Source organism: Canis lupus, chromosome 9 (genome assembly GCF_011100685.1).
Source record: "Canis lupus familiaris isolate Mischka breed German Shepherd chromosome 9, alternate assembly UU_Cfam_GSD_1.0, whole genome shotgun sequence".
Taxonomy (NCBI): Eukaryota; Metazoa; Chordata; class Mammalia; order Carnivora; family Canidae; genus Canis; species Canis lupus.
Genome location: NC_049230.1, coordinates 48326190 through 48349214, shown reverse-complemented (window position 1 = coordinate 48349214; position 23025 = coordinate 48326190). Strand labels below are relative to the sequence as shown.

Genomic DNA, 23025 nt, shown 5'->3' with positions numbered 1-23025 from the left:
TGCTGTCAGGCTGTGTGAAGTCACACCTGGGGTAGTTTTAACACCCGAGGTAGGGAGCTAGGCTCCCCTGTGCCTCCTCGCTGGCTCCTCAACTCCTTGACTGATAACCCTGGTCTTGGGTCCTGAGGAGCCCAATTGGCCACCCAGGTCTCAGACCCTCCCCGGTTGGGAAACAGGTGTCCTCTACAGGGATGGGGGCCAGGGTCAGGCTGGGCATGAGCACCCACTTCTCTCTGGATACCAGGACCGGGCCAGCCCACGAGGGGCCAGGCAGGGAGCCCCCCAGCTGTCATGGGCACCAGGGGCTGGCCCAGGAGGTGCAGGCTCCAGCCAGGCAGGGCCTGTGTTCTCCCAGCCCTCCCCTCCTTCCGGCACCCAGGGGGCACCAGGCAGCTAGGGCAGGTCCCCCCACTCTGCTGGCTTCAGCTTCCTCACTCATGGGGTCGGCGTGACGAAAACCCGCCTGTGTGTGCTAGAGGGATCAGGGGAGCTGAGCCCCACGTGGCAGCCCCACCTGTGCCCAGGGCACCTCGTGCAGGGAACCGTGGTACCCTCAAGCTGTAGGCCCCTGGCTGGCCGGCAAACCCCACCTCCTGGGGTCCTGGGCCCTGACCTGCAGCCACAGCCAGCCCTCTGGTTAGCTTGAGGATGCTTTCTCACAAGAATGTTTGCAATTATAAAAGAAACCACACATGAACAATGAAAGTGACATTATGGCCATGTCTGTGCTCTTTCGCAGCAGTGTGACTCGGAAGGCCAGGGCCAGAAGCAGCCAGGTGACCGTCTGCAGCAGGGGGACTATGGGCCACCCCTACATGGAGCGCGACGTGGTCATGAAAAGGAGAGAGACACACACGCACACAATAGACATGAGCCCAGAAACACGGTGCTGAGTGAACGACGCCAGCCATGCAGAGACCACCACACGGACAGACACACAGAAGCCGTGGCCAGGCTGCACGGGGTGGAGGCCGATGGTATGTGAGCTGCATGTGAGTTCTGTTGCCACAAACCCGTGAAAGAGTTTTCCATTTACATTCAAACCCCTGAGTCCTGGGACTCCCCCAACCCCCTGCCCAGATTTTCTCCATGGCCCTGGAGCCGGGAGTCCCCACAAGTTGGCTCTGGCCTTCTGTGCAGTGTCCCCAGTGGCCGCAGGACAGAGGCTGGGGGTGGGGGCAGGCACACCCCCAAAGAGCCGGGAGGGTCACAGCTGGCAGACACCCAGGGGTGTCCCGGGCCCACCCTGCAGCTGCAGACGCAGCTCCTGCCCCCAGGACAGGAAGACAGAAGAGCCCTGAGCCCTGGTGGGGGTGGGGGGCACAGACCCGGCACGCTCACCTCTGCCGCCCTGCGGTGGTCATCATCGGTGCCCAGTGCCAGCACGTCCACGCCCAGACAGCGCAGGCTCCGGGCTAGTCCCTGCAGCATGTTGTCGCACACCACACGGAAGGCCCTGGCTGGGACTCCTGGGGCCATGTCCTCTTTGGCTGCAGGCTCCTGCAAGGTGGCTTGGTTCAGCAGTCCACGCCCCCCCCCCCCCCCCCCCGCCCCATCCCTGAGTGCCCAGTGCTCAGCCCTTTCTTTTTTTTTTAAACTTTGAAAAGAATCTTGAGTGGTATGTTCTCTATGCAGATGAACGAAATGGGCCCCCAGTACGGCCTCCACATGTTTCCTGGGGGCGGGGGGCTCGGGAGCCACACAGTTTGTGCCACACTCTGCCCTGGACCTGGGTGGGAGCATGTGAGACCTGGTGTGGGGACAGGGCCGTGTCGGGCTTGTCCTCCAGGACACTGACCGCTGCCCTGCCTCCCTTCTCTCCAGGCAGGGACCTGGGCCCCCTTGTAAGCTGCTGGCCTGCCTCAGCACAGCCCTCCCCTTGTAAGGCCCTTGTTTTAAGGACAGTGACCCTCCCTGAAATTGGGAGCAAAGGGACCCTGAGGGGCTTCGCTCACCTGCCAGGCCAAGGCTGGGGCCACCTGCAGGCGGGGCAGCTCCTGGGGCCCTGACCTCTCGCTGTGTCCTGGCCTCAGGCTTTTGGCCAGGTCTTCAGACAGGGAGAAGCTGGCAGGTTCTCTGCACAGAGTCTGGTACACCTCCAGCAGGCAGTAGGCATCAGCAGCTGGGGTTGGCATGGGTCAGCCTCAGCCCCCAGAGTATGGGGCATGGGGTGTGGGGGAAGGGAGGGCATGCACACCTGCATAAACCAGCTGCTCCTCACTCAGCGGGCGCCGATCCCAGTTGGAGAGCTGCTGTGCCTTGTCCAGGGGCCGGCCCAGCACCTGCTGCACCAGGAGGCTGAGGCCTCGCAGACCCCTGGCCTCACCCCTACCTAGAGCTGGCATGTCTGCTATTCGCATCTGCCAAGACAGAAGCCCTCGAGGGTGAGAGGCCTGCCTTGGAGAATGGATGGCCATCATTCACACCGTCACTGTCTCACATGGTGGCCCTGTCCTGGGGAAGGCCCTTGACCCTTCCTGGTAACCTGTGCACGGAAAAAGGGGCACAGACAGCCTGGGCAGGCAGTACAGGGGGGCCTTGTGGCCACGGTGACCTGTCCACAGCTCTGGGGTTACCATCTGAGCCCCCAAAACTACGTGCTGAGAACTAAGAGGGATCCAAAGCAGGGCTGGTTCTGGGGAAAGCATGGGGACACATGGTGACACTCCCTCCCACGGAGCCTGGTGACTGGTGGCCGATGCAAAGGTGCTTTCAGGCCACGATCATGTCTTGACCCACAGACGCCTACCAGCCTGTGGTGAAGAACCCCGTCCTGGTCCCCATCCCTGTCCACTGACCTGCCTATGCACCTGCAGCAGGTCTAGGCCGCCCCGCAGCTGCTTCTCCACATGAGCCAGGGTGGGGCAGGAAGCACCCAGGCTCCGAAGGTCCCCTGCCATCCCATAACCTGCAGGGAAGGCCGTCAGTGGGATGGACACCTGAGGACAGGGCCCTGGCCTTGCCCCAGCACCCTCCCACTGGCGGGCGAGGGCTTTGCTTACCTAGCTTCGTGATGGAGGGATCAGAGAGGAGCTGGGACACCAGCCTACAGAAGGCCTGAGACGCCTGGCCTCCTGTTGGCTGTGAGAGCAGAGGCAGGTCCAGCAGGAACACACGGCCCCCCACCGCCACCTGCATGATTGATGCCTGGGGCCGGCCCCCTGTGCCAAACGAGGGTCGCCACTCCAGGTCCACACCGACCACCTGGCCAGGCTGTAGAGAGCTGGTGTGAACAGGTGAGGCCCACCTGGGGCTGCGGGGCTGTGGCCGAAGGCACGGCCAGCCTGCCCCCCGACCTCAAGGATGAAGCTGAGGCGAGGGAATCTCAGTTGGGAAGGCTTGACCAGCCCTGTGGGATCCTTCATGACCGGGGCTGGGCCTGTGCCCTGGTTGCCCCTCGTTCCACACGGAAGGAGTCAGAGCACCTGCACCCTCAGGCCAAGAGCCCAACCCTGGCACAGGCAGGTGTGGAGATGTTACAGGTGGGGGGCCGCTGCCAAGTGCCCGGGGCAGGCACCCGATACTTGCAGCTGGGCCTTCAGAGTGGGCTGGTATGCGTGCCCTGCTCTGCATGGGTGTCTGGAGGGGGGGGGGGGCACGGTGGACGTCCAGGCCTGGTGGGGCCTGGTGTGGACAAAGTCCCTGGAGCCAGCCACGAACCTGCAGGAGCTCCGCCTCATGCCGGGCCAAGTCCTCCCAAGAGGCCAGGAAGTGGATGTCCTCCCTGCTGATGGGCGGCTGGTAGTAACCATCCCTTCTGTCTTCCAGAGGTGCCTCGGCCCTCCTGGAAGGAGAGAGGCTGTGGCACCACCACCCGCCCCCTGCTTCCTGGCCAGGCCAGGCCCAGAGCAGACCTCAGTGGGGCAGGGCAGCTCTGGGTCCTCGGGATCCCGCTTTCATGCTCCCCTTCCCCGACTGCAGACTGTGGGTGTCTTGGGCCAGGTGCTGGGCCTGGCTGTGGGCTCTGGTCAGGAGGGGCACCTGCCTCCTGGGCTCTGTAATGTCTGTGTCCCAGGAGCAGGAACATATGTCCCCTTCTTCCCTGACTGCTGACATCCATGACTCATGGGCCCTTCCCAAGGGGTGGGGGGCGTGCGCTTTCCCCTCGCCAGCCTCATGAGCTGGGATGCTCACCGCTCCTGGAGCTTGAGCCGGCGGAGCTCTGTAGCCACAGGGGCCGACAGCCGCTCCTCGGGCAGTGAGAGGTCCAGGGCACACTGGGCAGCTGCGGCCTTGTTGTCGGGAGAGGCCAGCAGCCGAAGCAGCTCCTCCTGCAGCCACTCGTCCTGCCCAACCAGGCACTGGGGGACAGATGGGTGCGCTGGACTGCTTGGCTCTGCCCCGAGGGGCTGCGACAGTCCTGATAGCCCCTAGACCTCTGGCGGAGGCTGCTCTCTGAAGGAGGGCCGCAGAAGCCCCCACAATGGAGCTCTGTGCTGACCAAGCTGTCGTACAAGGGCCCTGCGCGTGGTGGGGCTGGAGGGTCCTATGTCCACAGCCGCCTGACTGCCTGGCCCCAGGCTCCCCATGTCCAAGTCCCAGGCCCTCTCTGGTCCTGTCCCCAGACCTGAGACTGGTACTGTCTTTCTAGAACGGTGCCTGGCCCTGCTCCTTCTCCACCCTTGAAGGGTAGGGCCTGCTCCTGACCTGAGGCTGTTCACACCTCAGGCCACTCACCCCCACCCTTGGGCTGCCAACATGCTCAGGGGAAGGTGGGGCCATGGGACCGTCCTGCATCCCCAGTCCACAGGGTGGACGCAGGAGGAGTGGAACCCATGTGGCCCACAGGCATCCCACCCATGTCCAGGCCCAGCCACCTGTACCAGTAGGGCTCCAAAGGAGGGTCCCCATCTTGGCTGAGTCCTTGAGCCCATAGGGTCAGAGGCTGCGGTGAGTCGGGTGGGGGGCCAGGACCCCACCCTCCCCGGGACTCTGAGACTCTTGTCCTCCGGATTTCTGACCCCAGGGGCCTCCATGTGCTCTGAGGAGCCCCTGCCGGGTCCAGGCAGGGCCCCCTCCCAGGGATTCTGTCCCCCAAGTAGCCTCAGGCCATCCGCTTCCCGCAGGCTGCGGGTTCCCACGTGGACGACAATATGTGGAAACCCCTCCACATTCTTCAGGATGTCCGCTGCCCTTCCGGCTGCCTCAGCCTTGGCACCCAGGGGGGACCAGCCTTCCGGGCCTTCCCCGGGGGTCCACGTTCCTCTCTGGTGACTCACCACTCACCTCACACACCCATCACTCCCGGAGGGGGGGGGCAGCTCAGTGCTGCCCCCGGCTGGATGCCACTCAGGACACCAGCCACCAGACTATTCATCCAGAAGGGACAGGCCCCTGCCCCACTAACTGGCCCATGGCTCTGAGGCATGTTACACTTGGGATCCTGTGCAGCCCCCTTCTTCCGAAGCTCTCCACCCAGGGCCAGAGGCAGCGCGGTGTCCATGATGAGCCCCACCTCCAGCCTGGCCTGAGGGACAGAAGCTCCTAGATGGTCCCATCCAGGCTGCTGTCCTGCTGGGTTCTGCGGCCCCCAGAACCCAGGTGTGGCTGTGCAGTCCAACCCTGTCTAGGTCCCTGCATCACCCCAAGGGGCGGCTGCCTCCTTCTAGGGGCCCGGGCTCACCTCTCGCCAGGCCTCCGGGGGCCCAGAGGTACGGGCAAGGACAGTGTTCAAAGATGGTCTAGAATATTCCCTCAGTGAACACCGTGGAACCTCCAACAAAGTGCGCCTCCCCCACCACTGGGGGGCTCTGTACACTAACGGAGCGTCCAGGATCCCTGGCCACTCTGGCCCTGCCTCACCTGGGGGTCCTCACACGAAGCCCAGTCCCTCAGCATCTGCCTCTTGCACCCTCCAAGAGGGGTGGGCAGACCCAAGGTCTGTGTCTGAGTCCTGGTCAAGGTGCGGCATCTATGCTGGGAGGGGAGAAGCCTTCTATCTATACTGCCTGCTCTGCAACCTCCCAGGGACATCAGAGGAGTGGAGCCAGCCGCGGGCCGATGTGAAAGCTGCCTGGGCCTGCAGACGTGGTCCATGTGCACACACACTGTCTTAGGGCCGCCTGTCCCCCAGGCCCTCCCCCGGGTCTGCACCCCCAGCTTGTGCCCGGGAAGCCCCAGGGGCATGGTGGGCATGGACAGACTCACCTGCACATGGTCAGTCCAGTTCTCCTGGGACATGCTTCCCTGCAAAAGTGAGCACCAAGGTGACCTTTCCTAGTGATAGCCCCAGGAGCCGGAGAGCACCTCACTCGGAGCCCCCCACCTGCCACAGCCTGGCATACCCACCTCCACAAGCCGCTTATAGCACAGGTAGCGCAGAGTGGCCAGGCGCCGCTGGGTGACAACGTTGGGGCACAGTGCTGTTGAGAAAAGGCAGGACTTGGGGTCAGGGCTGGGAGCAGGGTCAGTGGGCTCCAACCCATGGTCTCCCCACAGGCGGCCTGCCCTCCCCGCCTCAAGCCTCTTCAGGGGTCTCCTGGAGCCCCCACCTCTGTACAGGGGACAAGGGACAGTGTGCTGTCTCTCCAGGTGCCGCTCCAGCTTCTCCCTGGGTAGGACCCTTCAGAGGTGTCTCATTTCTGCATTTCTCCCCCTGAAAGGTGAGCCCATCAGGAAGAGCCGTCTTGCTTGTTTGTTTACAAAGTGATGCTTACCCGTTAGCCTCACTCCCAGGAAGGGCAGCCATCCATCCACCTGGCCAGCCATCCAGCCATCTGGCTACTGCCCCTCCCTCCTAAGGCCAGCTGTCCTGGAAGCCTGGCAGGGTGGATGGCATGCTGACCACAGGACAGTTGGGGGCCTGGTCTTCCAAGGACCTGGCCAGGACCCTCTCACAGTGTGGCTGTCCTGCTAGCACCCCACACCCAGCACCGGGGAGCAGCCTTGTGGCTGGGTCGCTGTCCAGCCACCCTGGAGGTCAATGCTGCCCAGAGGTTGGGGCTTGCAAAGGAAGGCCAGTTACTCTTCAGACTGGTGATGGGGGGCTCTCCCTCCTCCTTCTTGCTGAGGACCTGAGGGTTCCAGACCGCAGGAGGCCACTCAGGGGTCTGGGACAACATTGCAGGGTGAAGTGGACAAAGCCTGAGGAAGGGGGGGAACAAACGAGGAAAGGAGCTATGGGCACTCCCCAGGCAGGGCATAGAGTAGCTAACGCATTCCTGCAGGAGCCATTCACCCTCAGACCTTTCAGAAACTTAAAGGATCTGAAGCATCACTTGGCTGGGGGGATACTTGTCAGAGTGCCTTGGCGATACAGTGTCACATCCACACACAGGACTCAGTTGCAGCCTGGCTGCTGGTCCAGACCTGAGCACAGAGCCTTAAGGCTAGAGGCATAGGAAGCCAAGCCCAACCACCTGATACATGCTCACCACCTGAAAATGCCACAGAATTCAAACAATCCAAACCGTATCCTGCTGACTCATCTGTGTTAGAACACCGGTGCCTAGGACAGGCACACAGGTGACCCCAGGTGCCCCTGTGCCAGGGACAGGGGTCCCTGGGGGGGGTGTTCCCTACTTGGTGCTCAACACAGTGCTCCAGCTTCCCACGTGCAGGGGCAGGTGGCCCACACTCCAGACCTCCTCCCAGTGCCTCGGACCCTGGCACCCCCAGAGGTCTTTGGTGCCGGGACCCTCCTTGGACCTTCTGCACCTAAACTCCACTGTTGGTTTTACTCTGCAGCTCAAGGTGGCTCCTTCCCACAGTGGCTTTCCCGGTGCCTCAGGAGTCCCACCAGTTGGCCAGTCTCCTGGACTCGGCCCATATGTGTCAGGTGGGGACCCCAGCCACTGTCAGTACAGCCTGCAGCTCCTTGTTCCTAGATGCCCTGACCAATGTGCACCACCAGCTTGCGGGCACCCACATACCTTCCTGCTTCTCCCATGTGTGCACCACTTGCCACCATGGGGGCTGCTGAAAATCACAAATCAAAACCTCTTGGTGATGTGCTCCTATCTTTGCAAAAGCCCCCAAGAGTGCTCTCCTTTATGGAGGAGGCGCCTCATCCAAGGGCCAGAGAAGCTACATAATTTCTCTAGAGCGGCAGAAGCAAACATGACGACACTTAAACCTCCAAGTGACACAGAGAAACCAGTCACGACCAGAGATGGTGGTGAAATGTGGATATAGACCATAAAACAACCGTGACCAACACACCCAGAGAAAAAGACAAAATCAGAAATGCGTTCAAGCATCATGAAGCCATATAAGGTGAAATAGCAGAAGTGAAGAATAGTGAAGAAGAACCACATTACAACTTCTGGAGCTAGATCCAACAATCGAAATGCAAATGAGGGCTGTGTCTTGTGGTTTGGTGGACACAGACAAGGAGAGGCTCAGTGAGGCGGGAAAGCACCTGACAAGGAAGCCATGGGATAGCTATGGCTCATGGATGGTGTGGGGAGAGGGTGAACACGCACTCAGGGGTCGGACAGCAGGGCAGCAAAGTGGGAGAAACAATACTTAAGGAGATCATGCCTGCCGATCTTCCAGAACCAAGTGAAGACAGCAGTCCACAGGTTCAAACAGCCTAACACACACCAAGCAAAATAAATACAAAGAAAACCTGTAATGAGTCTCCTCACAGTGAGACCACAGAACATCAGAGACAAAGAGATGACCCTAAAAATAGTCAAAGTGGGGGGAAAAAAGAGAGAGAGAGAGATTCCTTTCAGAGACAAGAAGTTAAGATTTCTTCCTAAGCACACATCTTGACCCAAAAGACTGACATCACACAGCATGGTCTCTGATCACAGTGAGATTAGGAGCCCCCACCAGAAACATGACTAGAAGTCACACAGTTTGGAAACTAAGAAATACATTTCTAATGAGCCCATCAGCAAAGAAAACCACAACAGAAACTTGAAAACATCTAAAGCTGCACCATAATGGAAATAACATCTATTGAAACTTGGGGAATATTTTAAGAGGAAAGAGGGCTTCATGTTTAGCCTGCTGGGCGGAAGGGGCGGGGGGACCAAAAGCTAAAAAGCCAAAGCAGACAAACGTAAGCCAGGATGAACAAGTGGCATCCCATCAACTACGAATCAGCTTCTGCGTGGCAAGACTGACAGGTGACATAGGGCATGGGGGGAAACATTCGCCCAGCACCTATCTGATGAAAGGTGAGCATTCAGAAGGGACAAGGAACTCCTGCAACAAGAGCAAAAAACCCCCAAATAACCTGATTTTAAAACAGGCACAGGAACTGATTAGACATTTTCTGAAGAAGACATCCTGACAGCCAACAGGCACACGCCATGGCCAAATGCAGCACCAATGACCAGGGAACACACATGGCCATCATTCCAGCAAAGCTGGGACACGGGAGGGCAGGGCAGGGCAGGGCAGGGCAGGGGGCCAGCATCTCAGTTGGTCCAGGGCCCGTGGTGGGCAGGCGCTGGGCCTGCGGGTCCCACTCACCTGGGTCCAGGCCATGCCGTTCTAGCAGACTCAGGACCTGCTGACTCAGCGCTCTGGGACTCAGCCTCTCCAACCTCGGGGACATCACCTGCGGGTGCTGCCTGCAGGGACACAGACACGTCTCTGGGCTGGCAATGACTTTCTTTTTAAAATGAATACATTTATGACTTGTATTTCTGTCAGGGTCACACATGCACACACAGAGGTCAAGATGCAGGTGATTCCACGAGAACCACCCACAGGAAGCACGGTACGTTACTGTCTCACCTGCTCCAGACACCTGCATGTCAATTTTGTCCCGTCTAGTATCTGCCTCTGTGTTTCCAAGTAACATACTCGCACGTGATCTCTTGGTTGTTCGGTTTCAGGTGTTTCACAGGGACGTCTCACCATGGGAGGCATTTGGCTGTCACCCCCTACCTGGCGTCTGCAATCCACCCAAGTCAGGACACACCATGCCTGTGACAGTCTGGTGAGCAGGCCAACACAGTCAGCGCAGGCCACGCTCCCGTTCTCTTTGGGGTAATATTTGTCTGTTTTTATCACCTCCTCAGTTTCTAGACCTGAGGGAGGACCTGGCCAGCCCCTTCATGAGTGCATGAGGAGGTGGGGCCTCCTCACCCTGCTGGCTGCGCACAGCACACCTGCAGAAGTAGCTGGACATGGCGCCCACCCGAGGTCAGTAGTCAGCTCCATGCTAGTGGGGGGTTCAGTTGAGTGGATACGTTGTAGTTGAAAGAGCTCTCCCTCAGCTGGGGGCAGGTGGTGCTCCGGGAACCCCATCCGGTGTCTGCTCGCCCAGGGTCTGCAGTGTAGGTCTCACCCACTCCGGCTGCCCAGCACCACCTGCTAGGCCTGGCTCCCTGTCCTCTGTCCTGGGCACCTGGGGGGTGAGCCCCTCCTTATTTTTTTTCCTGGGGTTCCCATTATTTAGATGTTAGGCCTTCTTGACAGTATCTCTAATTTTTCTTTTAATCATTTCTGATTTTCTTTTTCTTTTTTCTCTCTGATTTTCATTCTGTTCATCAGTTTTGTACTTTTGGGAAGACATCTTCAAATTTGTCCTCCAAATCTTGACTGACATTTTTGCTTTGTGGTTGTATTTTTTTTTTTTTATCTTTTTAAAGACTTTATTTATTCATGAGAAACAGAGAGGCAGAGACACAGGCAGAGGGAGAAGCAGGCTTCCTATAGGGAGCCTGATGCAGGACTCAATTCTAGGATCCCGGGATCATGACCTGAGTGGAAGGCAGACGCTCAACCACTGAGCCATCCAGGCATCCCTTGGTCGTATTTTTTATTGACAAGAGTTCTGTTCTGGGTTCTGAAAGCTTACTTGACACTGCACAGAGCCTCACCCCTGTTCTCAGCTGTGCCCAGACACAACAGCCTGGGGTCCCCAGCTCTGTCTGACCAGCATGGAGTCTGGGTCCCCCAGCCCTCCCTCCCAGCATGGAGGTGTGAGACCTCATGTGCTCCTCGCGGCCATGGGCTCAGCTTCTCAGCCTGCCAAGTGCTACTGCCTGACCACCTGCTGTCCCTGCACCTCTCAGTATCTTAGTGTTTTCTTCGTTTTAAAGCAAAGGGGCAATAACATGTACTCATGTTTACCTGCCAGAAACAGGTAAACTTTTTAAAGCCTAGTGTGTTGAGGTATAACTGACACACAGCAAGGAGCGGGGATCATAGGTGTGCCTGAGGACCCACTACCCACAGCTCACCTGGGATGCTCAGCCCCTGCCTTGCCCCTCGGCCTTGCTCTGGCTGGTTCCTGCAGAGACTGTGCACTAGGTGCTGAACTTCCCACAAAAGGGATCATGGAGTCTGGACCCTCAGGTCTGGACCATCTCGTACAACACTGAGTGTGTGGAGTTCCTCTATGCTTCGTGTGTACTGTGCACATCCCACTGTGTGCGGCCCACCATGCGAGGCCCAGCTGTGGCTGCAGACAGGTTCCTTGTCTGCTCTGCTATTGACAGACATGTGGATCTGCCCGGGGCTTTGGGCCCATGAGCATACACAGGTCTCTTCACAGACCATGCACCTGTGTGTCGTGGGCTTCTCCAGCAGGGATTTGCTGAGGCGGTCCTAGCACAGGTCTAGCTGTGGCCAAAGGTGCCAAAGAGCATACTTGAGTGGCCAAGCCACAGCAGACCCCACCAGCAGGGGCTCCACATCCCTGCTAACGTTTCCATTTTAGCTATTATGAAGGAAGCCATTGTGTCTTTTTCAGATATTTTCTTCTGCTCCAACCTTGTCTTCTCATTTAAAAAAATATCTTTGAGCAATCTCCACACCCAATGTGGGGTTCAAACCCAAGACCCGGAGATCAACACCCTCATGCCACGCCAATGGAGCCAGCCAGGTGCCACTCTTGTCCCTTTCCACATATGGAGTAACAGCAATGACCCCACACTAGACGTCCTGGCGTGGTGCCACACGTGCTCTGTCTGCTTCACAGCACGTTAAGTCACAGCCCTTGAATGCAGGCAAAATCAGTCCTATTTTAGGAATGAGGAAATAAACCCAGAAAGGGAAAGTGACTTGTCCATAGCTCCGGGGGCGTGGGCCCAAAGCCAGGCTGAATCTCAAGAGGGATGGTCCCAGGGCTGGGTGGCTCAGGGCACCTCCACAGACCTCCAAGCGCTACTTCACACTGTGGCCACCCCAGACACATGGCCATCCCTGTGCCCCACACGCAGGTGACATCCTTGTGTCATATATGGACGTAGTTGAAAGGAACCCACAAGGGCTCCAGGCGTGCACAAGTGAGGGTCACAAGGTGATGGGATGAAGGAAGGAGTAATGGACAGGCACCGTGACTCCCAAAACTGGGTAAGAAATGGTTCATGCAACATGGAGAATTATTTTTGTTCATCTAAGAGGGTTACCGGTCTCTCATCTGGTTCCAGCCCTGTGTGGCCTCTGGGCTCCAGAAGCAGGCCCCTCTCTGGCTGAGCTTGCCGATGTGTGTGTATGTGTGCGCGCACGGGGCATGCACAGGGCTTTCCTGTGTGCCTGATGCCACCCCTGGGCCTCCATGCGCTCACCTGGCAACAACTCTGATGTCAAAGTCAGGCTGGCACCAGGAGTCCAGGAGGGCCAGCAGCCTCCTCTGCAGGTCCGGGAAGCCAGCTACGTAACGCTCCACAAGGTTCACCTTGTCCTGGAGAAGCAGCGGGATGCTCATCTATGACGGAGCACATCCTGGGGTCACAGCCTTGCAGGTGCCTGGTGCCTCCACCCTCCAGCCAGGACCCCAGACTCACCTCCTACCCAGAGGAGGGAGTGGCCAGAGCATCAGAACTGTGAGGACCAGAGACCTATTCAGGTGACCTGCCTCCCTGGGGGTGCAGAGGCTCAGACATCCGTGACTCCCAAGTGGCTCCCAGGGCATGGTGCCCTCATCCCAGCCCACGCTGTGCCGAGTGCACATGGGCACAGACACACGCAGGCCCCATGGCTCTCTGGCCTGGTCCTGGGCTCTGTGCTCATTCTATCTGCACTACAAAGGACTGGAGGCCCCAAGAGGCCAGGGGGATCCTGGGGAAGATCAGCTGTCCCCTTGTCTTCATTGAGCTGTGGTGGGAGGCAGGAAGGACACTAACCATGAGCAGTATCCCCGATGGCCCAGAAATGCCTCCTTGCTGGCACAGACAAACCTGCGCATGGTACCTGGCACATGCCCACAAGGGCCCTGAGCTGCCCAAGCCTCCAGGAAGCTCCGAGGAAGCCTCTGGTGGTAGCACGGCCTTGGGACACTCTGGCCATTTCTACTGTAAGGGCCGGGCCTCATCAAAGCCCCCTCCCAGGGGTCCCAACAGTAGACCCCTCCTCACCTCCTTCCCGCTCCATGTGACCACATAGGTCAGGCTGCCTGGAACCCAGACTGAACAGGGACCCATCTGCCAGGATGGGACCTCAGGAGAAGTCCCACTCCTGAGAGTCCCTATGGCCACAGCCTTCTGTGCATGTTACCCCTAAGGCCAGTGACCACCCTCTTGCCCCCACAAGTGACCTTGGCCCTCAGCACCCTGAGACCCCCGACCCCTCCATGAGGAGCAAAGGCCAGGGCTCACAGGTAGGAGAATGTCCCCCAACAAAACCATGTTTCTGGAGACCTAGGGTCTATCCAAGTGGGAATCTCCACACTTTGCATGAGAAAGATGCTCACCTTTTCAACATCAAGTCCTGGCTGTAGCTTCAGCTTCATGCCCAGCAGAGCAGCCTGACAACCACAAACGGAGCAGGTGACAATGGGCCTGGTTGGGGGCTCCCACCCTTCCATGCCTCCCAGCCACTGTGGGCACAGGACAGGGTTTGTTCAGATCCAAGGGCCTGGAATCCAGAAGCCTCTTGGCAGACAAGTCCCCCACCTCACGTGAACGAGACTCCACCTGACATGGAGCAGGTGGGAACAACCCAGCCAGGTGGGCCCTGCCAGGCTAGGGGGTGGCCTAGATGGGGCATGGGGCAGGTGCTGGGCCCAGGTGGCTCTGGCCAGGGGTTGCTGATGAGTGGACAGAGGACCAAGAGGGACCGGCAGACAAGAGGCAGGAGCTCTGTCACACCCCTCCCTCCCAGACGCTGGCCCACTGTACTCTGCCCACTACCTCCCAGAGCTGCCCTCCCCCTGCAAATGCAGCATGGCCAGTCATGGTGCTCACAGCCAGGGGCCAGGGCTGGTGAGCCCTGCCTCTGGGCACCCTGGGGGCCCCTGAGCACTTTCCACAGGGCACACCCAGTGGACAGCCCAGAAAGACCAGCCGAATACTGCCTGTCGGGAAGGTGGGCTGGCCCGGGGGAGGGGAGGCTGGAGCAGGATGTGCTGTGGTCTGTGGGTGCTGGGGGGACACAGGAAGCTGCCCCTGGGGACCAAAGACAGGGAGGCTCTGTACCCCAAGCTTCCTGGTGAGAAGGGGAGGGCAGAGGTCCCAGGACTAGGGAAGTGGGCCCCGCAGAAGGCCCTGACCCCGGGGCCCCACTCACGGCCACAGGGACCCCTCCTCCGACCCGGCGCAGAGCGCGCCCGGGGCCCTGAGCGTCCGCACGTACCGCGGACCGGGCTACTATTAATAATTTCCATACATCGCGCTCCTATTATGAGCAAAAATAACCGGCGGAGCAGCCGGGCGCCCCGCCCCACGCAGCTCACACAAAGGACCAAAATAGCGGCCTGGGAAAGGCCCGCTCCGGCTCCGGCCTCGGATCGCGCGGGGTGGGGGCGCAGGGCCAGGGGCCTTTCCCTTGAGGCGCTGACCCGGCGCCTCCGCAGCCTGGCTGCTGTCCAGGGCTCGCCCGCCGCCAGCCCCGCGGGGCCCTGAACGGGGTGGGGGGTTGGGGGGAGGGGAGGGACCAGGGCTGTGGGAGGGGTCCAGGTGCAGTGGTGGCGTGGGGGGTGTAGGGAAGGGGCCAGGGCTGTGGGAGGGGTCCAGGTGCGGGGGTGGTGGTGGTGCAGGGGAGGGGAGGGGCCAGGGCTGTGGGAAGGGCCAGGTCTGGAGGAGGGGCCCAGGGCTGTGGGAGGGGCCAGGGCTGTGGGTGGGGTCCAGGTGCGGGGGAGTGGGGGCCTGGGGGGTATTATCGGTTCTGGATGGGAGAACCCGTGAGGCACTAAGGGAGCACCCAGCGCCCTCAGGAAGGCTAGCACCGCACCCTGCTGGCCCCGCACACCAAGATCAGAAACCTGCACCTGTCCTGCCCCCTTCAGCTTCTTGGCTCCTCCAGGGTCAACACCTGCAGCTGGGCTCGGTCAGGAGGGGGGTGGGAGGCAGAGCTGGGGGCTTGGAACGCTCCCACCCTCAGACCAGGCTGTGGGCCAGTGACCCTGGGAGAGGTGAAGCAGGGGAAGCCACAAGGGGTAGGAGGTGGCAGAGGTGACCTGGGGTGCTGGGCTGCCCGCCCCCTCACTCCCTCTGCTGGGGTCCTCCGCCTTGGGTCCCCTAAGGACAAGAGTCCATCTGTGCTCTAGGTCCCAGCCCTCAGTGGGGTGGGGGGATCTTTGACCCCCAGCCATCCAACAACCCCTCTGAATCCTGGAGTGAGGCCTCAGGCTTGGGGTGTAGGGTAGTCCGGAATGGTGGTCGGGGTGGAGGGGGCCAGGGTGGGCCCAGGGCGATCACAGCAGCAGGAACGGCTTCACCACAGAGGGCAGCCGGCAACCACTCACCACGTCCTGAGGATCTCTGCCCTCTGCCAGCAGGGATTCCCCCAAGGCGCCAGCGAGGTCAGGAGGGCCCTGCTGTGCCCACCCCAGCCCCTCATCTGTTGCCCTGTCGTCAGGGCCCTAGTCAGCAGTGGTGCCCACCAGCACCCACCAGTACCCACCGCAGGTGGACAGCTCAGACCTCACTTGTGCACACCCCACCTGCCCACGTAATCATTGTTGTAAGGAGTCAGAGCGCTCAGCAGGGCCCGTGGCCTGTGTCCTCTCCCCGCTTCTTCCAGAGCAGTGGCTTTTCATCCGGAGCTCTCCCAGCACTCAGGGTACCCCCTCCTTCATACTGTGTGGATGCCGCAGTGTGCGGCTGGTACACCCAGAGCTGGATGCAGCCCTGGGATGAGGTGGGAAGGGCTCTGCACCTGGAGGACGGGATGGGTGCCCCGGTTCCTTAGGGAGTGGACAGTGACCTGGGGAGATGGCTGACGCAGAACCCCCTCCTCCAGGAAGCCCCTTGCTTTGCCTGGCTTCTATCTTTGGGACTTGGGGGCACTCCGGGTAGTTCTCTCATTGTCATCAGGCCTGGCTTACAATCCATCTCTGATCACTTTTCTGTCTGAGCTCCTGCTGAGGGGACAGCAGACCAAGCTGCCCACTGCCCACTGCGCTGTCACACAAGAGACCCAGCAGGTGTAGGAAGATCACCTGCTGATCCAGGGAAGGTGGGAGGGGCTCAGATCCCACAAAAGGCAATTTCGGAGGACTGGGCCTCCTTGGCACCTCCCAGGCCTTCCTGGCCTCTGCATGGCGGCCACTGAGAAGAGACACTGCACTGCCCAGCATCTGGGTCAGAGCAGGGCTGTAGACACCTCTGGCCTGACAGGTGCCAGAGCTGCTGCCTTTGGGGAAAATAAGAAAACCCGGAGGGGCCAGGGTTGCCACCGTGGGAAGAGTGTACATGGACCCCCAGGCTGCCCACTCCGTTGGGCAGGAGGGCTGGGCAGGTGCCCAGGCAGCCGAGCCCAGACTCAGTAGCCTCAGACCTGGGATGGGCCTACCTCCCACCTCCACAGCTTGGCTTGGGCCTGGAGCCAAGGGCCTTTCTTTCCTCCCCCCCAAGCAAAGCTATCTTTTTACCTTGATAAGCTGTTTAAAAAATGTAAATAAAATAACTCAGTAGACAAAAGCAGGCATTCATCCCGCCTGGAGCCAGCCGCCGCCCTCGACATGAAATATCGGCGCACATTAAGTCGTGAGTCCCTGCTAATCCGAGCGGACAGGCCTGAATGCGGCCCCTTTCGCCGGGCGCGGCGGTGGCCACTGGAGCATGCACCGCCTGCCGGGCGGCCCCGCTTGGGGACAATGGCTTTTCTTCGCAGAAGGGGCCTGTGCGGGACAAGAGCCCCCTTTGTGTTGGGATTCCTGCCTTGGAGCGTGAGGGAGGTGCATTCAGCCGGCCCTAGACACTCTTTGAAAGGCTCGGGTGTAACATAAGACGCCGAAACACTAGCCTGCCTTCTGCCTCCCGCATTCTTGCAAGCCCAGCCGCCCATTCAGCCTGCGGAGAATGGCCTTGCGCCACAGGAGCAGAGCCCCAGCCACATTGTCCCCGGCGTGGTCATCTTGGTTTCTCAGCGCCCTTCACCAGTCTCGAGACAAGAGCCCAGGCTGGGGCAGGACAGCCACCAACACACGGCCCTCATTTCCAAGGATTGGGGTCTGGCAGTCCAGGTGAGGCCTACCTTGCAAATAGCCCCCTGGCTGGGACTGGCCTCCCAGGGAAGAAGCCCCCATCCCAACCCCCATGGGGTGGGCCTGGGGTCCTGCCCTGGTGCCTGCCAAGCCCTGAGCCAGCACAGGCGCAGGAAGTATGTCCAGAAGCAGCACTGTCCACAAATTAGGTTTGATTTTGGGCCCGATGAGGCCATGGGTGGAGGTGAGCCTCTGGATACCCCAGAACATAGGAGCTCTGACTCGGTGGGAATGCACCCCTGAGCTGGGCGCCCCAGAACTTCTCCAGCGCTTGCCTCCCTGCGGTGATCCTCCCCCTCAGGGCACAGAGATGCCGCGGGGACCCCTGTGCCTACAGCAACAGCTCAGAGACGCCCCGCATGGAGTCCCCTCCCTACTCACTGCAGACTCCTCTTCCCTTCTGCCTCATGTACACCCGAGCCACTCCCAGGGCTCCTGGTCAGCCTCCATCTTCTCTCAGAAAATTCTGGACTTAAGTGAGAGCTGGTACTGCTCACAGAGGAGACTCAACGAACCCACCGAGACCCTCAGGGCCCCACGAGCTCTTACCCAGAGACTGGTAATTACCCATGCTTCCACACTTGCTCTTTCAGACCCAGGCCTCCCCAGGACAAGGGAGCCAAATGACCTGTCCCCACCAGGCCCTACGTTCAAAAGCATTGCATGCACTAGAGGACTCTCTGCTGTCATGACCAGTAACCTGTGCCCCACACTGAGCTCCTGCAAAGACACATGAGCATTAGGCGGAGGGGCTAGTCCTGGGGATCACTGGTAAGGTAGGATAGGGGTCTGGCCCAGCCTGCACGGCAGGGAGCCAATGGACCCTCAGGGGGCACCACCACTGGTCAGACTGGTCCAACTGAACCATCGAATAGTAGGAGATAGGCCACCCCAAGTGAGGGCAGGGCCACTGGATGGGTCCAGGGAGGTGGCAGGCATAGCATTCAGGGATCTCAGGGCACTGTTCTTGCTGTTGGGACAGAAGCAAAGTGGCCAGTCCCCAGGCCTGGTGTGGGTGTGACTGCAGGGTCCCCCCAGCAAGGACACAATGGGAGGGTACTGTCTTCAGCCAGCAGCTGGGCCCAGAGAGAACCGGACTGCTCGCCCCCAGGCCAGGTCAGCAAGAAGCCGAGTGGAGGGAGAAGGCCTCCAACCCCACAGGGTCATGCAGGTGCTCCTGGGTCAAAGCTCCCCTGGCCTGGGAAGCTCTGGGCCGGGAGGGTGTGGGAGATCCCGCAGTCTGACCTAGGCCCAAGGGGTGGCAAGTGTGGGTACAGGGACTCCCACCCTGCTGATCCTCTTAACTCCCCACAACTGTTTCTGGGAGTTGACAAATGAGACTGGACAGCAGCATCTCAGGTAAGTGGCTCTGCCATAGGGCTTCCGGGCAGAGCCAGAGGATCCTTGGACCGCTGAGCATGTTTGAGGACCCAGTGGGCACCTCAAGACAGAGGACCCCAGGTGCCGTGCCACCTCATACGTGCCAGTATGAGGGGCTGCTCCCAGGCCTATTCAGCTTGGTGAGTATGAGTGTCTCCTAGGACCCCAATGTCGGGCACAGGCCTGAGCTGGGTTCTGGGGGTGGCTGGTCCCTGAAGCCTCTGCATCAGACCTGAAGCCCCCTCATGCAGCCCCCATAGTGGAGGGACAGAGAGGACACTTCCAGGGTGGACCCTGTGAGCCTCCTCGGCCCGGTTTGTGCCTGCTGCCTGACACATGCAGACCTGGCCGGTGGCCCCAGGATCAGAAGGCATGCCCCTGAGCCCTTCCCCCGAGCCCTGACCCACGACCCACGACCCACATGGGGGTCACACTCACTTCTTTGAACTTGCCCTCCCGGTGGAGCTGGTGGACATGAGTCAGCAGGGGGCTCTGGTCTGCATCCTGCAGCTGGAAGATGCTCACCAGTGGTTCCACCAGCACAGGGGGGCTCTCAGCAAGGACCCTGAGTGCATGGGCCTGCAGCTGCTTCAGCTTCAAGCTGCACTGGGGGGCAGACAGCAGCCTCAACTGGGGTCACAGTGCTGGGGCAGGCCTTATGAGGAATCCTGCACTGGCCACCTTGTGCCTACGGTGCACACTCTAGGCAGGCAGGGCCGAGAGGGGAGGGGCCCAGGTGGGGAGATGGAGGGTCAAGCCCACAGACCCGGAAGCCCAGGCAGTCTTAAGGCACCACACCCACCAAGGGTGAACGAACTCAGCTGGCTACAGAGGCCAGATGGCTGTGGCTTGTGGGGCTGTGGGCAGGGCTCACCTGGGCTGGCCCTGGGAGTGGCTGTGCCTGCAGCCAGTGCTGCAGCTGACAGGTAAGCCAGGACTCCAGGGAGGGGCCCTTCTGCTGCCAGCCCCGGCTGCTCTCCAGCATGGCTAGGAGTCCCGTCCGCGGATCGTCCAGGGCATCAAAGCCCCGCCAGGCCTCCTCCCGGAGCTGTGGAGACACAGACACTAGCTGCTCTGTCAGGCTCCAGGCCTCCTGGCACAGCCTCCCTGACCTGCGTGGTCCAGGGTGTGATTGGCTCAGAGGGACCTGGGGTGAGTCAGGTCATCCTCCCCTCTCGGGTCTCTGGCCTGGTCTGACTGCTGTGGCCCTGGGTCCCACTAATGGTCCCGTGAAGACAGGGGCTGGGTCCCCACGCAGACTGAGGGTGAGCACTGTCTGAGGGGCTCCAGTCATTCTGCCTCACTCCCACTACCTGTGTGATGTCCAGGACCCGCACCTGCCTTCAGACTCAGTGACGTGTTGGCAAGCGACAGGAAACAGATAAGAGAAGGAAAAAACCCATACCAAAAAATGCCTTTGGTGTGCTTTTCCACGTCTTGCAGAAGATTTGGAAACACGTGAACACTGACAGAAGAAACACATTCCACTTGGGCGAGTGGGTGTCATCCCAGGGCCACCCCGGTGCATGGCCGGCTGGCTGCGCCCTGGCCTATCAGCCATGAGATCCCTGGGGCACCCTGCAAGTCCAGGGCCTGCTTGCAGCCGCAGGCTTCTCTAGGTGTCCATTACTCAGGGCAGGTACCCTGACACCCGAGGCCACCCTAGGGGCCACTGTCCCCCATCTCCACCAGCTGCCCATGCCTTCCAGGAACATGTGAAAAAAGACCCCCAAGGCTGACCACTGCCTTCTTGCTCCTGGAAGGACAGATAGAGAAAGGCACTCTCTGGACTTTGGTCCCAACACATACAGGTCCAGTACCCCCTCGGCGCCCCGAAAAGTGACTCTGAGAGGCTCACAGAGCAGAGTGGGGTGGCTGTGTGGGTGGGACCTGTGGCTCCCAGTTACTGGCCAGCCAGCTCTTCCACTTGGAAGGTGAGCTCAGGTCAACACCCATCTCCTTTCTTCCCTGGAGAGTGTCCACCAGCCAGGTGGAGGGTGTACAGCCTGCCACGATCCAGGGCAGGAGGCTGGAAGGAAGAATCCTGCCCCAGGAGGCCCTCCAGCTCTGGGCCCAATGCTCACTGACCAGGGGCCACAAAAATTGAAGGCTTTTCCAGAAAAGCCACCATCCTTCCTACGACAGGGTGATGGGCAGCCAGGTGTAGATGAAGGATGCCCAAGGGGCCCTAGGAGGTCACACAGACCCCTTCCCAGTGGGATGGCCCCTGGAACCCCCCAGAACCCCTCCATGGTCAGCTGTGGGCCAGCTCCTTCTGTTGGGTTGTCCAGCTGCCCTTCATGGTGGGAGCTTCTGTGGTGGTCAGCAGAAGGGGAGCAAATGGGCAGGCCCTTCTGAGATGGTCACTGCCTATTGCTGTACGGTGGCAAGATGCTGGCCATGTCCCCACCCACGAGAAGGCTCCAGAGGACAGCTTAAGGGGACCAGCACGCGGCCTGATGGCTATCTGCTTCCAGGGGCCCAGGACGCTGGATGGTCACCCTCCGTGAATGCAGAGTGCACGGGACTTGTCCTGACACACCAGACACAGTCGAGGTGCCCAGAGCAAAGGGGGTCTGGGGCTTGGAGTGATACCATGGAGGTGACGCTCACTGTTCCTGGGGCCCCGTGGTAATGATGCTCATCATCCCCAGGGCGAAGGTAGGTGCATCCCAGAAGGAGCCAAGACCCTACAGGGCATCTGCGGGCCTTGCTTATGGCTGTCACTACTGAGGGCATGTCCTTGCTCACTGTGGCATCTTCCCTGGAGAGAGGAAGCCTTCAGCAGCCCCAGTGACCTCCCCAGGGTTCTGCTGACCCAGCCGGGGTCACAGGCTCCCCCACTGCTAGTGACTAAGCGACCATGGAGGGAAGTCACCAGGGAGGCTGTTGGCCACACGGCCCTTCCCATGTCTCCGCCCGGAGAGCATCCGGGAGCCAGGCTGGGCTGGAACTCTCCTCAGGAGAGCCATTCTTGGGTCTGGAGCTCCAAGTCACCTGCATCCTGCTTGTGCGCGCCTCTTCCGACACAAATGCCTCTGCTGTGCTCAGACAGCACCAGTGCCCCCAGGCCACGGGGCCCACCCACAGAGCTCTGGGCTGCAGGCAGGGCTGCAGGGGCAGCTCCGAAACATGGGCCACGGCCCCTGCATCCACCATGCAGACGATGCTTCCCAGACATTCAGGGCAAATGTCTACTTAGTTCCAGTGTAATTTTGAAACCACCGTGCTTGAGCCATCTGGCAGCTTACTGAAAGTGAAACACAGACTTTCTCCTGCAGCATTAGGGTGAACAGGAGACTTGGCAAGTCTCCCTGTACAAACACCCAGCAGAGGCGAGGGGTCTGCGAGGAAGGAGGCCCAAGGTCCCAGGGTGGCCACATGGAGGTGGGGCCATAGGCAGCTCCCTCCACGGGGTGCACGGGGCACACGGGCTGACACGTCACACACATGGTCCTGGCGACGCTGCCCCAGGGGAGGCTGGCGGGCAGGAACCCCTGTCACGCTGTCACTGCCCGGCCGGCACACTTCCAGTGGGAGAGAGCTTTGCTAAGATGAGCTCAGGAGGACCCACAGAGCACAGGGGACAGTCACTAGGGCTGCTGGGCAGCAGGCAGGGAGAGCTCCAGGGACAGGGCAGGGGGATGCGGGTTTGGGAATGAAAGAAGACAATAAATGTGCCTGAAACTGTGGAGAAGTGAAAATTAAGGGAGGAACACAGGGGCCCCAAGGGATGGCTGGGCCCCACCTGCAGCCCCCAGACCCCTGCAGCCGCCAGGTGTACCTCACATGCGAGGTCCCGAGCCCACCGGCCATCCCTCATTCTGGAAGGTGGAAGTCCAGTCCGCGGCCCCTCTGTGTTGCTCTGGCCTATGCCTGGTGGCCCCATGTCTATGCTTACAACCCCTGGAACCCTGGCTCTGGGACTGTGGCCACTGCCCTGTCCCTCCCTCCTGCCTTCTGGCTGCCCCTCGCCAGCTTGCACTGCAGAGGTGAAGGTGCTGCCTGCCCCATCTTGACCCCACAGGTTCCTCGGGCTTGAGCGGAGCCAGAGCCCCCACAAGACCTACTCCAACACCCTGGTTCTGCCTTAGGAGGGCCACAGGTTGGCTGGGACTTGACGTTTCAAACAAGCTCCCAGGGGTCTGGTGTCCTGGGCCCCGCTGTAGGGGGCACAGGCCTTTCCACACTCCCCTTCCTGTGCCAATTGTCTCTCCTCCCGTCACCACCCAGGGGGGCTCTGTGGACATCTGTCCTCGGGCCCAGGCCCCACTCTACACCAGCCACGGACTCCACCTGCAGCCTGCATC

At 60.4% G+C, this 23025-nt stretch overlaps 1 protein-coding gene across 22 annotated transcripts in view; it reads right to left on the bottom strand.

The window, feature by feature from the left end:
* The window catches only part of EXD3 (exonuclease 3'-5' domain containing 3), an 81738-nt gene that overhangs the window by 27921 nt on the left and 30792 nt on the right, over positions 1-23025 (bottom strand). For 14 of the 22 annotated variants that reach the window (XM_038548636.1, XM_038548620.1, XM_038548625.1 and 11 more), the window contains 14 exons: positions 19590-19763; positions 19154-19321; positions 13601-13654; positions 12477-12616; positions 9427-9527; positions 6289-6362; positions 6148-6186; positions 4135-4301; positions 3661-3784; positions 3003-3213; positions 2799-2908; positions 2198-2360; positions 1956-2122; positions 1342-1500 (listed from right to left, as the gene is read on the bottom strand). In XM_038548636.1, the coding sequence (XP_038404564.1) occupies positions 1342-1500; positions 1956-2122; positions 2198-2360; positions 2799-2908; positions 3003-3213; positions 3661-3784; positions 4135-4301; positions 6148-6186; positions 6289-6362; positions 9427-9527; positions 12477-12616; positions 13601-13654; positions 19154-19321; positions 19590-19763 (1851 nt within the window). The remainder of the gene's footprint in view (positions 1-1341; positions 1501-1955; positions 2123-2197; positions 2361-2798; positions 2909-3002; positions 3214-3660; positions 3785-4134; positions 4302-6147; positions 6187-6288; positions 6363-9426; positions 9528-12476; positions 12617-13600; positions 13655-19153; positions 19322-19589; positions 19764-23025) is intronic. The other 8 variants (XM_038548638.1, XM_038548639.1, XM_038548626.1 and 5 more) reach the window with 7 other exon arrangements.